Consider the following 14,601-nt stretch of genomic DNA (forward strand, 5'->3'; position numbering starts at 1 on the left):
TTGATACTTACGCTGAAACTTACACTAACTTTCCACCAATCATATCCGAGCTCCCCTCCCCTTCTTGCTCCCTACTTCCTGATAAATAGCCCCTCAGCGGCCCCCGGGGACACAAATCTGAGCTTCGCACCGCACCTCTACGCCCGTTCTTGCGTGGCCCTCCTGTGATAAACCTCTTTCTCTGCAAAGACCTGGCCTCGTATCTGGCCTTCCCTCTGCACAACCAGATGGGTTACAAAAGGACCCACGTCAACAGAAAGGCGAAGAGCAGGAGGGGAGGGGCGCCGGGCCGCTGCAGCGGGAGGGCCTCACTCCGGCCTGGACTCAGCGGCCGGGAAAGGGGGGCGCAGATGAGAACTGGACACTTGGGCACCGGCCACTCGGTGTCGCGGAGTCACGTTGAGGCCTCATGACGACACAAGTTAACTCCAGAGCCCGTATCTCAGCACAGCGCTTCTCGGCAACCGCGACCCTGCGCGCCTCCCGGCGACGCCGCCGCGGGGCGGGACGGGGGCGGTGCCCAAAGCCGCGTGGACCTGCTGCGGAACCAGGAGCTCTTGCCGGGCTGAGCGCGAGCCACGGGCGACTGCGCAGGCGCGGCCCCGCCCACCGGCGCGCTCGCGGGCGGGCGGCGGCAGTGCGCAGGCGCGGCTCCGCTCACCGTGACCCTGCGACCCCGGTGTCCTCGCGCAGGATGGCGGCCCTCCGGGCTCTGGTGGCGTCCAGGCTAGCGGTGACCGCCGCCTTCGCGCCGCGCCCCGGCCTGTGTGCGCTGCCGTTCGGCGGAGCGGCGCAGTCCCCGCGCGCGGCCTTCCACGCCTCCGCGCCGCGCCCCGTGGCCAGGGTCGCAGTGGTGAGCGGACGGGCGGGGCGCCGAGGTCGGCCTTCCCACCCTCCCCGTGCCCGCGGGCGGCCCCTCCGACCCCCAGCGCCTCCCTCGCGCTGACCTCCCTCTCCCCCAGGTCGGCCCCTCCCCTTGCGGGAGGCGGTCGGCCCGCCCGGTGGACCGCGTGACCCCCGTGACCGGCCCTCCATCCCTGCAGGTGCTGTCCGGATGCGGGGTCTACGACGGGACAGAGCTCCATGAGGCCTCATCGTAAGCCCCTGGGCGGCTCGCCCTCGGGAGGGGCGGTCCCCCTTTTCCTGAACCGTTCGGAGAAGCCTTCCTGCTGGTTAGGAAGGCAGAGAGGACAGCTGGACCAGACTCAGGGCGGCGCGAAGGACAACGTTTAAACTCAATGCGTGTAACGTACAGGAAGATATAAAATGAGCTTTTTTGTATCACCTGTGATACTAAACACAGCGCTAACCACTTAACATTTGTTCTGCTGTTTTTCCACACCCACGTGTTGTACACATTGGGATCAAACGGTCCTGCGTGTTGGAAATCAGAGAGCTCTTCTCCGTCTTTACAGCATGATTTTTAAGGGCTGTGCAGTGACCTCGCCGTAGACCGATGTCATTGGGGTAGCCTGCCAGCTGTTGCCAAGTAGTTTGTCCTTTGATCGATTTACTTAAAAAGTTCCTGTGAGCAGGACCGTAGGGGCTGTCAGGTTCAGAGTTAGTTGAAGGGGAGAGTTAGGTGGTGGTTGGGGAACACACCCCTCCCAATTGCGGGGCCTCGCTGGTCCCCGGAGGAGCCTGAGGCTGGTGTCTGGGGGTGGCCGCTGGGCGTGGCCAGCGGGTGCTGGCGGTGGCTGGACAGAGAGTGAACTTTAGAGCGTTCTGGGCTGGTGGGTGGAGAGGGCCAGGAGTTTCCTGATGGGGGCTGAGCAGGGTGGGGCAGGAGAGAGGAGGCAGTGAGGAATAGCCAGCAGCTTGAAACCTCCCGGGCAGAGCAAGGAGTTGTAGGTCGAGTGCCCGCGAGGTTCCGAGGAGCTGAACCCCAGTCCAGGGGTCCCAGCCCTACCAGGGGACAGCTGTGATCTGTCTTGGGGTCTCGTGTCTCCTCTTTCTCTGGAAGTGGGTACTGACAGCACTGCCAGGGACAGGTTTCGTGCCAGTGTTTGGACTCGGACCTGCCGCAGAGCAACCCTTGGTAGATGCTGGCATCCGTAGCAGCCCCCAGGGTTGCGTGGGTGTCTCCTATCCCCATGAGGGGAAGGTTGGGGAGACCAGGAGCTGAACTCACTTTGGAGACTAAAAGCCCTCCTCAACCCCTCGAGGCCATTGTGGATTGGCCCATGGGAGGAAGAACACCCAGAAGGAGCCTGGGAATGCAGACATCCAGGCTGTGACAGTTGCCGGGTCACCCGTCCCTACGGCCTGGTTTGTAAAGGGAGCTTGGGGGCGGCTAGCTGGTCTCCACAGGCCAGTTCAGTGACAGCGAACTCAAATAGAGGGCATTGGGGTCGTTAGCAAGCCAGTCGTGACTTTTTGCAAAGCAAGGAGGTTGTTAACCTATGTGAGAAAAGTATAGCTGTCAGTCACCTAAAACACTATTTTTAAACACCCGGTGGCAGGTAAAGCTGGGCCAGGCACATGTCTGGTCTGATTCCCTCCTGTGCAGGATACTGGTTCACCTGAGCCGTGCGGGGGCCGAGGTCCAGATCTTCGCTCCTGACATCCCTCAGATGCACGTGATTGACCACACCAAGGGGCAGCCTTCTGAGGGCGAAACCAGGTACGGGCCCCTCCTCGTTGTCCTTGAACGTGCACAGGTTGAAACTCCCCAAGAACGTGCGCGCGGTTGCTTCGTCTTAGCTGGGAGCCGAGTCCGCGTTTAAGGGGATCTGGCAGCAGTGGTCCTGACGCTGTGCCGGACCCCAGGACGTCCCTCGCCGTCCAGCACTGTTGGAGCAGTGGAGGAAGGTTCCCCCTGAGTGAGCTCCTCGCGCCTTCGTTCTCACCGAATGCCCGTGCGTTCATTTGGTCTCAATCCTCGTCCACCCGTTTGCACCCACGTATCTGTGAGCAGCTCCCACCAGCATTTCTGTTCCCGAGGGGAGTGCGGCCCTGGCCTCACATCCGCTGAGACCCACCTCCCCGCTCCAGCCTGGCCCAGACTGCAGGGCGATGGCCCCTGGGGGCTGTGGTTCCCAGGTGCCCTCCAGCGGGTGCAGACAGTGAGAGACGGGGCGGTGGGAAGGAGCCGCGGTGCCGTCTCCTGGGGCTGCGGCCCAGTCAGGACCCGGGCCCTGGGCCGCGCAGCCGGGGCTGGGAGGAGCTCCCTCTGCGGCCGGTCCGGGGCTGCCTCACTCGTCCCTCAGAGTTGCTTCTTAACGCTGCCCCCGCGGTTCCATCACCGTCCGTTCCCAGCGCCACATGCTCCCTGGTGGCCCTGCCTGACACAGGAGTCCGGGTGACTAGGCGTGGTGGTTCGGAAGCGCCCATCTGAAAGGGCTCCAGGGGACGTTTCGAGCACAGACCGGCTGTGGTCACTGTCGCTGTGGCGCCTTTTCTGGGGAGCAACCCGCACCGCCTGTGAGCCGGGAGAACAGGTCCTCTTGTCTCGTGGAGGCTCCTTCCTGCCCCGTTCTCCCATCTGTCCACACACTGAACCTGCTGGGGGCCTCTCTCTGCTCTTCCCCAGGAATGTTCTGACTGAGTCCGCGAGGATCGCCCGCGGCAAGATCACCGACCTGGCCAAACTCAGCGCTGCTAACCACGACGCGGCCGTCTTCCCTGGGGGCTTCGGAGCCGCCAAAAACCTGTACGTGTTTCGGCTCGGGGCTCTCCTGCTTTTCCTCTGGACTGTTAGACGGGGATGCGGTGGTGATGGGAGCAGCTCTTGGGGGGTCTGGCCCAGCGACGACGCAGCTGCCCCATGACAGGGAACCCTGGTGGGAGGAGACTCCTGGGACCTGGCCATCCAGGTGTGGTGCTAGGGTCTCGTCACATCAGAACCCGTCCGTGTACGTGTTCCCTGCAGACACCTGCTCTCCTGTGGACCTTGCAGCGCGGAAAAGTGCCTTTCTGGTTGGGCCGTTGGGAGGATGGTCCTGACCGGAGGAAGGGAGATCTTTTTTTTTGCTGTTTGGGTTGTTGCCACGGTAACTGGACCTCAAGCCTAGGAGGCCGTCACACCGCAGCTGTGATGTACTTTGGGTTTCAGGTTCTCTTTTTGTTCTCTCGTTCCTTTCTTTCTTCTCCGCGTTTCATGGAAATTCTCTTGCGCTGGCCTTGCTGGCCCAGCACGTCCCTTCCGACGTGGCGCGGGGCTGCTGCTCCCGTGACGGAGGGGGCTCGAGGGCTGCAGGAAAGCACCCAGCAGCTGCGCCCCGCGGCTTTGGGGCTTTAAACACGGGGCAGCATGCGTCACAGCCTGGACTACGTGCGTTTTGGTCAGTTGACCGCTTGGTCATTGAGGTTCCCGCAGCAGCGCGAGGGCCTCCCAGCTGGCGCTCTGTCTGTCCGGGCGCCGTGCACCCAGGAGCGGGGGCAGAGGCGGTTACGTTCCCTGAGGTCCACCTCTGCACTTGGTCCTTCCGCGTCCTTACATCTTGAGGCTCCTTTCTGCTTCCAGCCGTCACCAGAGCACCTCTTTTCTCCACGTTCCCACTGGTTTTCCCACAGTCCTTCCTCCCGCCTGGACCCCTGCCCTGCCTCGTGTCCACTCCCTCTCCCAGACCAGCCTGGGAGTGCTTTCCCTGCATCGCCATCCTCCTGAGCCCCCTGGTGGGAGATGGCGGATCACAGTCTGCGTCGGCTGGCCTTGTCCTTCTTACGGGACCGGGTTTCTTTCTCTGAAAGATGAGCTGGATTCACAGACCCTGTGCCTTCTCTCAGCCCTTAGACCTCGCCTGGTGTGAGGGTAGCTTGAGGGTGCGTTGGGGTTATGTCCCTGGTGTGGCTGACACCCTGCCTCGGGTGACTTAGTGGTGGTGCGTCTCGGTGTACAAGGAAGCAGGGCCTTGGGTCAGCATCCGTGTCTGTGGCCTCCCAGACCCCTGGGGGAAGCTGGGATTTCTGGCCGCTGGTCCCAGTCTTTCTGACCTTTCCAGAGGAAAGGCCGGCTCATCAGCGGTCTGTGCGGCGCACAGGGGGCAGCAGGCGAGGTCTGTATGACACATTCACTGTGGAAGCCCAGTTCTTCCTGCTTGGGACCCCAGGATCACCTGTGGCAATGCTGCCAGCTTTTCATTTTCCGAGAGAGTCACATATATGTCTGCGTTAAAAATCCAACCAGATGGTAGCCTCTCGTTCTGCACTTGGCGTCTTTCACTTAACGCTGAGGCTTGTCCCTTAAACGTCTGGCAGCCGCACACACAGATCCCGTTGTGTAGGCGACCCAGTGCTGACGGGACTCCCGGACTTCCCGTTCTCTCTTTTGTCTTACACCTTTTGGAGGTACGACTGACGTACATGTGTTTAAAGTATGTAACCTGAGAAACCGCTTCAGGGTAGCCGGCATCCCTCACACGCACAGGTTGTCCCGTCGTGTGCGACGCACGGGGTGCCCGGGGCAGAGGCGTCAACCCCGTGAACGAGGCGGAGGAAGCCCGGGATGGGGCTCCTGGCTGAGAGGCGTGGCCTTTGAAATTTGATGGGTCTGAGTTTGCCTTCCAAAGAGACAATACTGGTGTGAGCCCGCCGACCGGGAGGGAGGCCGTTCCAGACCCCCCCGCGGTCCTGCTGTGGTGAAAGAGACGGCCTCTTGTTTGGTTTGGGTTTCTCTTCCTTGTTAGTGAAGGGCAGCATCTGTCGCTGGTTTGGGGCCAATGGCACGTCCTGCTGTTCCTGGGTGGGCCGAGCTCACGGCCCGAGCGCCTGCGTGTCAGCTTCCCCTTCACCTCTGCTGGCCTCCCTGCCTTTAACCTCCCACGCTGCTTTATGTTTCAAAAAATAGAAAAAAATACACATGTGTACGTGTAATTACGTGAAAGGCCGTGCACACGTACTTGCACACACGTGTCACTTTCTGCAGTTGCTGAGAAGTTCGTGGAGCACGCAGGATCCCGGGGGGTGGGGAGTGGGGCTGGGGCTCCCCAGGCAGGCAGGTGTTGAGCCCTGCGGTCTAAGGAAGCCTCTTCTCGTGGCAGGAGCACGTTCGCCGTAGACGGGGGCGACTGCAAGGTGAATAAAGACGTGGAACGCGTCCTGAAGGAGTTCCACCAGGCCGGGAAGCCCATCGGGTACGTGTGGCCCAGCGGGCCCGGCAGTGGTGGAGGGAGGGCGGTGGCCGAGGCCGTGGCTCACAGCCAGGAGCTGGCGCCTGGAGCTGTGTGGTCTTGGAGACCCTCAGCCCCTTTTCTTGTTATAACTGAGGGGGTTTCGTGTGATCTCACAGGCGCCTTCCTGCTCTGAAAATTCTGTGGTCGTGTGGTTTCGTTAATTTCTCCTGATGACTTAGGAGGGGAGGGGATGATCCTCTCAGGGTCTAGAAGGTTCCCAAGTCCTTCCGTGGCCCCCAGCCTTTGCCAGTCCTCCCCATGCCTGGCCTCCGCCTTCCCGTCCTGGCTTGGAGCACCCCTCAGCTAGCTGACCCCTGTCCTTCCTCATGCCACGGCTGCCGTGAGCACCATTCCCGACCCCTGTCGCTCTCAGCTGCCCTTCCTTGGGGACCGGATCCTGCGGTGGCCACACACTGGGCCCACATTCACGGGCCCAGCCACTGCTCACAGCCTGGCCCGGGGTCCTCGGCCTGGCAGACGGGCGAGGCCAGTCGTAACCCACACCAGGAGGCGCTTGCGGACGAGTGGCGGCGACCCCACCGTCAGACCTGCTTGTCAGGCTGCCCGTCCCACGAGCGTCCTGGGGGGGGCCCCTCAGTGCTGCTGTACCACGGGCGTCGGCGCACGGCGCTGGTGCTGGGGCGTGTGGGTCGCACGCTTTGGAGTCATCCCTGGCTGGGGAAGTCCTCCCAGGAGCACAGCGGTGCACAGATGCACTAAGAACAAAATCTGCCGGGCTTTCCATCACATGGCTGCTCGCTGCCTCCCGTTGGAAACTGGAGAAGAATGAGGGTGTTAGAGCATTGGGTCTGAACGGGGCACAGAGGCTGCAGAGGACAGTCCCCCAGGGGCAGCGTCCTTCCCAGACCTGTGGCCACTCACTGGAGGCCCTGCCCACTCAGCGTTGCAGGCACCCCCACCAGCGGCCGTAGCCCAGGGGCATACCTGCCCTCGCAGCGCCCAGCCTATCACCTCCTGGGGACCCGCTGGGGCAGCACCGGTGTGTGGGGGCGAGCACCCGGGGCGGGGACCCAGCTCCCTTTCTCTAAAAAGTCAGCACGACAAACGGGACAGAAGCCCAGCAGATTGGCCACCTCACGGCAGGCACCCTGTCCACTTGAGTGAACAGGCGCCTCTCAGCTGAGCTGGAGAAGAACCCAGGTCACCCTGGGGTGGAGGGTGCGGGACGGTGACACGGTCCTGTACCGGCTGCCGTGTCACTGGGCAGCTCCGTTCAGCCCCTCGTGCGGCAGGCTACGCGTCTGTCTCTAAAAGCAGCAGCGCTGTCTGGCCGCGTGCAGAACGCCCTTTCCGGGTCGGGGCACCTCGCGCCCCCCTTCCGGGCCGCCCGTCACTCCTTGACCTCGTCAGAAGCACGGACAGAGCGAGGGGTCCAGCCGGCTCTGCTGCCGGGCCCGTGCTTCCCTCCGCGCAGTGCGGTAGCCCCCGGCCAAGGACGGGCAGGCAGCCCAGCCTTCGTCTCGGGCGTCGCCCGCAGAGTCAGGTGCCTGGGGACCTGCTGACGTGACAGATTCCCGAGATGGCCGTTGCGATGACGCTCACCTGCTCGGGGCTGAGGGGGTTTGTCTCGTGGTCCCTGAACAGAAGTTGTGGCAGTTGTCTCGGCACTGAACGAGCGTGTAGGTGTGTTCTCACCACGTTGTGTTGCGGTCAGCTCAGAGGACCAGTTGAGCAGACGGGGTGGTGGGCGCAGCCGGAGGGGTGTGGACCCCAGGGGAGGGGGACCGGCCCGGCTGGGGCAGCTGTGGCAGGCGTCACGCGTGTTCTCGCGGGGGGCAGGGCCCTGGTGACGCCCTGGCTGCTGGGGGCCTCCGTGTTGGCTGATCCAGGGGCCCAGGAGTTGCCGGGTGGGGCCCCCGGTGAAGAGCAGGACCTCGGAGGAGCCCCGAGGGCAGGCGTCCGGCATGGACCTGCAGGGCTTGGACGCCTCCGGGCAGCCTGCTCACGGGGACTTGGGGAGGGTTTGGCACGCCGCCAGGACAGGGCCCCTGGCTCCGCACCGGCAGGTCAGGCGAGGCTGCTGCTTGGACCGTGTCCCCCAGCCCCCTGCGTCCCCTCCAGAGAAGGGGATGGGTCTCAGCCGGTCAGTACAGCTGGGCTTCTCAGTTGCTGTGCGACAAACCACCCTAGAGCTTGGGCCGGAGACAGCGCCGCCGTCTGTGGCCTTCTCTCCGGGTGGACCTTTGCACCCTGGGCACCGTGTCAGGTGCCTGTGCGTGTCTGGCAGCCGGGGCTCAGCTGGCTGCCCTCCGCCGCTCTCCAGCCTGACGCCGGGTGCCTGGAGGCCGCCCCATGCTCCACTGGTCACAACTGCCACGGGCAGCCCAGGGGCAGGGGCAGGCTCCAGCCCGCGGAGCTGGCAGAGGCTCTGGCACTGGGTGTTCCGTCCCCACGGCATTGGTGTCTGTGCCCTTTTCTGAGGCTGACCGCATTCTCTAAGCATGACTTGCTGGGCCCCCGGCCTGGCGGCCACATTCACAGCCCTGAGCTGATCCTCCTTTCCTCGCCTTTCAGCTTGTGCTGCATCGCTCCCGTCCTCGCGGCCAAAGTGCTCAGAAGCGTCGAGGTCACCGTGGGCCACGAGCAGGAGGAAGGCGGCAGGTGGCCGCACGCTGGGACCGCGCAGGTCATCAAAGCCCTGGGTGCCAAGCACTGCGTGACAGGAGTGACCATATCCTTCCAGCAGCGGGGGCGACGTGGGACACCGCCCTCTGGCCCCTCGGGGCCACCCTGGGGTGCTGCACAGCCGGGGCGACCAGGGCATGTGCGTGGGGGGGCGTAGCACCCGAGGCTGCGACCCCTCCGCCACGCAGTGGTCACGTTCCCAAGTCCCCGCAGTGACGCTGGCTGAGCTCAGCACACCCCAGGCGGGGGGCTCGGTGGGTCGGGTGAGGAGACGGCCGTGGCTCGCGGCGGGGGGGTAGGGCGCTGCCTGTGGCGGAGGGAGAGTGAGGACCCGGTGCCGGGCCAAAGGCCGGGGTGGAAGGCGCGAGGGCTGCTTGTCCTTATCTGGTGGCAGTCCCCTGGGTGGCCCAGACGGAGGGCCACCCCCGGCAGCCTTGTCGCCCCCATTCTTCCTGCAAGCGGGTCCTCTGTGTCCTGAGGTCACCAGGGTGCGCTGCGGCTGTAGAGAGCCTCAGAGCACAGGCTACCCGCCTTCCAGCTCTGCGCCTGGACCCGAGGGTCTCCACGGGGGCCGGAGTCAGCAGCAGAATGGCGCGGGGCCCCAGGAGGCGCAGGAGACCAGCCCGTTACCCTCCGGGCGTCTGTCCTGGCCGGGGCGCGCTCCTCGGTGTGTCTCTACTTGCAGGCAGTTTCAGGCGTGAATGTCCCTCCCCTTCCAGCACAGAGCGGCCAGCCCCAGACGTGGGGCTTGGCGTTGGCTCAGGAAGCAGGTCTCAGGGAGGAGGTGAGGCGCCTCTGTGCTGAGGCTGGGGCCCGGGTCCGGTTGCCCCGTGCTCACAGCGGGCGTTCGGACAAGCCTCTAGTGCAGTCTCCCGACGCGAAGGATGGCAGTGCTGCGCTGCCTTCAGGGTGGCCCCGGGGCCCCGGCTGGTGCTCGGGCGTCAGGCCCGCGTCTGCAGCCATGGGTCCCGTGAGGCCCCCTGCTGGGACGTGTGTTAGGAAGCAGCCCGTGGGTCAGGTTCCAGGGTCTTCAGTTAAAGTAGCGCAGGGGGTGCAGAAAACCCCTTCCAGGTGGCGCTGGGGTGGGGGTGGGGTGCGCGTCTGGGAGGGGGTGGGGGTGGGGCGCGCGTCTGGGAGGGTGGGCGGCGCCTGACGCCACGCGCCGTCTGCTCCAGCTGTGCAGTGTTCTTCCGTAACCTGTGTGCACGAGGCTCACGTGGACCGGAAGAACAAGGTGGTCACGACCCCGGCCTTCATGTGTGACACGGCCTTCCACCACATTCACGACGGGCTCGGGGCCATGGTGAGCAAGGTGCTGGAACTCGCCAGCAAGTGAGGCCCTCGGAGCGGGGCTGCTCGCCTGTCAGCTTGGAACCGCGCAGGAATTGATTTCTTCGCTTAAACCTGCAGGCATTTTCTTTGTAAGGAGGGCGCTCGCGATACGCTCGGGGTCAGGGGTAGACTCCCTCTCAAGGAGTGAGGCCGGGGCGGCAGGGCCCACCGTCTGAGGGGCGCTGGCACCTGGCCTCGTGTGCAGCTTCCAGCTTGAGGTCAAGTCTGCCTTCCTGCGCCAGCAGGAGGGCGAGAGAGGACGGCAGTCCTAGGCCGGGCTCGCGTCAGAGCACCTCACTCAGTATTTGGAAGGAAACAATCTTTAAGTTTGTAAATCTAATAATCAGGAAACCAGAATACCACCTCATCGACAATTAAAGCTTCTCTAACCTGGAGTGGGCACGTATTAATTAGAACAGTCCGCAGCTTTCTAGAGCAGGCAGGCCCTTTGGGGAGAGGAAACTTCTTTCCGAAACAGACATGGGCAGTTCTGTTCCAGGCCCCCTGAGCCCAGCAGGTGAGGGTCACACACGAGGCTCCGTACCTTAGGCTCAGGTCTCTTTGTTTCAGGAAGGGAGGGTGCAGGAGCTCAGCCTGTGTGGACCTGCAGGTGGGCCCAGGCCCCGGGAGGGGGCGTGGGCCGTGCGGGAGGAGCGATGAAGCGTGAGCCGGCAGGCTGGCTGGCGCCTTTCTGTGGGCGTGTGGCTTCTGTCCTGGGACGGCTCGCGGGGGGCTTCGCCCGTCACAGCGCAGCCCCGCTGGCCTGTCCTCCGTGACCCAGGGTGGCGCCCCGGGTGCTCGGAGCCGCCACGTCATCTGATCCTGAGAAAGGTGCCGGGGCCGACGCAGCGGGCTGTTCAGTTGGGTCCAGTCCACGCTGAGCTGTGGCCTGGTGGCCTGGGGGTGGAGTGCAGTCACAGGTCGCCCACGCCGCCCCTCACCCTGCCCCACCGACGGACACGCCTCTAGCAGTTTTCCAGGGTCTGAGGGAGCTCGGGGAGGGCCGGGCCTGTGGAAGGAGCCGTAGAGCCTGAGACCACGCCCACCTGATCCGCTTAGCTCCCTGGGTATCTCACGTCTGCCAGTCTTCCCTGCACTGCACGGCAACTCTGTTCTCTGGTGGCCTGTCCTCCTCCCACGACGCTGGGTCCCATGGGACACAAGCCCCTGAGGCACACCTGCAGGCACCAGCCACACTGGCCAGCATCATCCTTGCTCAAGAGAGCCTTGCAGGGCCCATCAGAGGTGAGGTTAACAGCTCATCCTAAGAAGTTTGTTCACTGAAACATTTTGTGCAGATTTGTGTGTGTGTGTGTGTGTGTGTGTGTACATGCACGTGCACGTAGAAGAATGCAAAATCACAGGTGTGCACCTCGGTGAGTTTTCATGGAATGACCTGCCATCTGGATCCAAAGACCACAGCATCACCAGCCCAGGTCCGCTCGGCACCAGGGGGATGCCCAGGCGATGGTGTGTGTCCTGGCTGCGTGACTTTCTTTTACAGCAGCGCTTCTGGAGGGTTCTCCCCTGGCCGTCCGTGTCCCGTGAGCGTGGCCCCTGGGCTCCGGGTGTGGACCCTGGGCTCCGGGGGTGGGGTGGTGTGTTCAGCTCCCGTGTGCCTCGCCCCGGGTACGGGCATCTGGCCCTTGGGTCTGTTGGACCTTCTGTTTTCATTCCTGCCACCTCGGTGGCTGTGGAAGGTGTTCCCGTGGTTTTCTCCGGCCTCTCCCTCATGTCCGCTGAGGCCCCATCTCCTCTCTGTTTATTTCCTGGCCCTTTGGGGACCCTCTTTGGCAAAGCGTCTGTTGGAGTTTCGGGCCGTTCGCTCTCGGTTGTCTGTCCGTGTTTGGTGATTGGAGCTGCTTTGTGCTCTGGTTGTAGGTCCTTCGTCAGTTCAGTGGGTCGCACGTGTTTTCTCCCACTTTGTCTTTTCGTTCCGAGTGGTCTTGATGAGCAGATCCTCCTGATTTAATGTTGGCCTGTTGATCACCCTTCACCGTTTGTGTTTTTTTGTCTTTCTGTGGAAGAAAACTCCTTCCCGCAGGAATGAGGGCATTTTCCTGTGTCATCCTCGTGTTAACGGTCGTTTCGCCTCTGTGTTTAGATCAGCGGTTCGTCTAGAATTGGTGTTGATGAGTCATTCTGCTCTGCATTTGATTCATCGCTTCTGGAAATGCCAGGGAATGTGCCCACAGAGCAGAGTGGGCTTCAGTGGCCCGAGAGGTGTCACTGCGAGGCCACCTGGAGCCCCGCTTGCTGGAGTTTATCTCACAGGCGCGGGGCGGGGGCGGTCTCAGGGGCAGTGGGGCATCAGTGCCCGAGGGGTGGAGACCCACAGGGAGCAGGCTGCCTGGATTCCAGCTCCTCTGCTGCCACCTGCTGGGACCCGGCCAGAGGGCAGGCGGCTGGAGGGGGGGCAGACTCACAAGGAAGTCCCCAGAGAATGCGTAGTCACTCGGTGTCACCTCGCAGCTCCCTGTTGTCCACCCTGGACTTTCCCACACGAAACGCCTGGTCGCCCGGTCCAGGATGGCCACCGCGGGGTGAAGTCCGGTGACAGCCAACACGCTGTCCTGTCGGCATTGCATCTGCCCGCCTAACCCTGGCGCCAGTCCTGGGTGGGGGTCCCCGAAGGGGGGGCCTGGGTCAGGCAGAAGGACCGGCAGAGAACCTGGCTCTGGAAATGTCTGAAACGTTCCAAAGCCCGAGAGGGGCCCCAGCAGCCCAGAGCCAGAGGGAGTCCAGGCACGAATTCACTTGACGAGGATTGAGCGCCAGCTTCTTGCCAGCAAGCGTCGCAGAGCTGGGGGTGGGGGGGAGGGGACGGGGACACGACCCTGCACTCCCGGGGCCCGGGCTGGGGGATGGCGGGTCCGCGAGCAGGTGAGCCAGGGGCCTGAGGGTATCGGGGGACCCGCCGGGCAGGAGGGTGGTCAGGGAAGGGACAGGCACCATCTCAGCAAGGACCAGAGGCAGAGTGAGCAGGTGGCAGAGTGAGCAGCAGGCCCGACGGGGATGGGCCTGGGGAGCTCAAGGACAGCCGGGGCGTGTGGGTACCTGGAGGCTCCTTGGTGGGGACCAGGCTGCCGGGGGCGCTGCAGAGCCGTCCTTGGGTCTGGTGCAGGCTCCCAGGGTTGACCAGGCCTGGCTGGGTGGCCTCCTCCTGCGGGCACCACGGGCACCGCGGGGACAGGGCTGGTCATCTGCCTGTGGCCCTCCTGGACCCCACCGTCCCTGCCCTTTCCCCTGTCTGATTGGGCCCCTTCGTGGGCACCTCTTCAGTGCCCCTGCAGGCCCTTCCACCTGGAAAGCCTGGCCCCCCGTCTGTATCGCCAGCCCCCTCGGCCCTCAGCTCCCTGCCCCAGGGCCCCTCTGCAGAGGACTTGCCACAGCTCACGGTCTGTGGCCTGTGTGTGCGCACGCCCACGTGTGCATGCGTGTGAGGCTCGCTGACCCGCGTGGGGTTCACTCGGAGGCCCCGTGCCGCCCTCACCTCAGCTGCAGGCCGTCCAGCGGAGCTGGACGACACCTGCCCTTCCACAGCTTCCTATTCCTGCAAGACTTCCTTGATAACACGTTTTTGGGTTTGTTTTAGATAAACTTTACTCTTTAGAGCAGTCTTAGGTTCAAAGAAGAGTTGACTGGATAGTACAGAGAGTTCCCATACCTTCCCCCACCTCGCCCCACACACAGCCTCACCCGTTGTCAGCATCCCCACCGAATGGCGCGTCTGTTACAGTCGATGGGCCTGCGCGGATGCGTCGCCATCACCCTGAGTCCACAGGTTACGTGGGGCTCACTCTCGGTGTGTGCGTCCCACGGGTTTAGACAGACGTGTGATGACACTTACCCACCACTGTAGTATCGTGCAGACTAGTTTGCTCCAGAAATCTGGGCCCCACCTGTGCATCCCTCCCGTCTTCCCACCCCTGGCAGCCACTGATCTTTTTACTGTCTCCGTAGTTGTGCCTTTTCCGGGGTGTCCTATGGTTGGAATCATATAGTATGAAGCCTTTCAGGTTGGCTTCTTTCACTTAGTCTGTACATTTAAGTTTCCTGCGTGGCTTTTCTTGACTCGATAGCTCATTTCTTTCTAACGTTGTAATGATACACCATTGTCTGAATGGACCACAGTTTATCCATGTGCCTACTGAGTGACGTGTTGGTTGCTTCCAAGTTTTGGCAATTATGAAAAAAGCTGATGTAAACACGTGTGTGCAGGTTTTTGTGTGGACGTCATTTTTAGCTCCTTTGGGTGAATACCCAGGAGCACAGCTGCTGAATTGCATGGTGAGAGTGTGTTTAGTTTGCAAGAGACCACCAGTCAGCCTTCCCCAGTGGCTGCACCATTTTGCATTCCCACCAGCAATGAACGAGGCCTTCACGTCCTCCCCAGCATTGGGTGTTGTCAGGGTGTGGGATTTTGGCCACACTAATAGGTGCTGGGTGGTAGCTTATTTGATTTTCCCTCTCCTAATGATGTTATGACGTGGAGCATCTTTTCATATAC

General features: G+C 62.9%; 1 protein-coding gene across 4 annotated transcripts; it reads left to right on the top strand.

Annotated features, from left to right (window-relative positions):
* The first annotated feature begins 214 nt into the window (after window positions 1–214).
* Window positions 215–11,766, top strand: GATD3 (glutamine amidotransferase class 1 domain containing 3). 4 transcript variants are annotated; one of them, XM_079922657.1, is made up of 7 exons: window positions 224–853; window positions 1,044–1,096; window positions 2,510–2,623; window positions 3,533–3,652; window positions 5,982–6,074; window positions 8,649–8,804; window positions 9,966–11,764. In XM_079922657.1, exons 1-7 carry the CDS (start codon window positions 410–412, stop codon window positions 10,093–10,095), a joined length of 1,110 nt encoding a protein of 369 aa, XP_079778783.1. In that variant the 5' UTR covers window positions 224–409; the 3' UTR covers window positions 10,096–11,764. The 4 variants fall into 4 exon arrangements, with proteins under 4 accessions (XP_079778782.1, XP_079778780.1, XP_079778781.1 ...); XM_079922654.1 differs by lacking the exon at window positions 5,982–6,074 and having other exon boundaries at window positions 219–853; window positions 9,966–11,765; XM_079922655.1 differs by lacking the exon at window positions 3,533–3,652 and having other exon boundaries at window positions 219–853; window positions 9,966–11,765.
* Window positions 11,767–14,601: the final 2,835 nt, after the last annotated feature.

Source organism: Stenella coeruleoalba, assembly GCF_951394435.1.
Source record: "Stenella coeruleoalba genome assembly, chromosome: 5".
NCBI classification, from domain to species: Eukaryota; Metazoa; Chordata; class Mammalia; order Artiodactyla; family Delphinidae; genus Stenella; species Stenella coeruleoalba.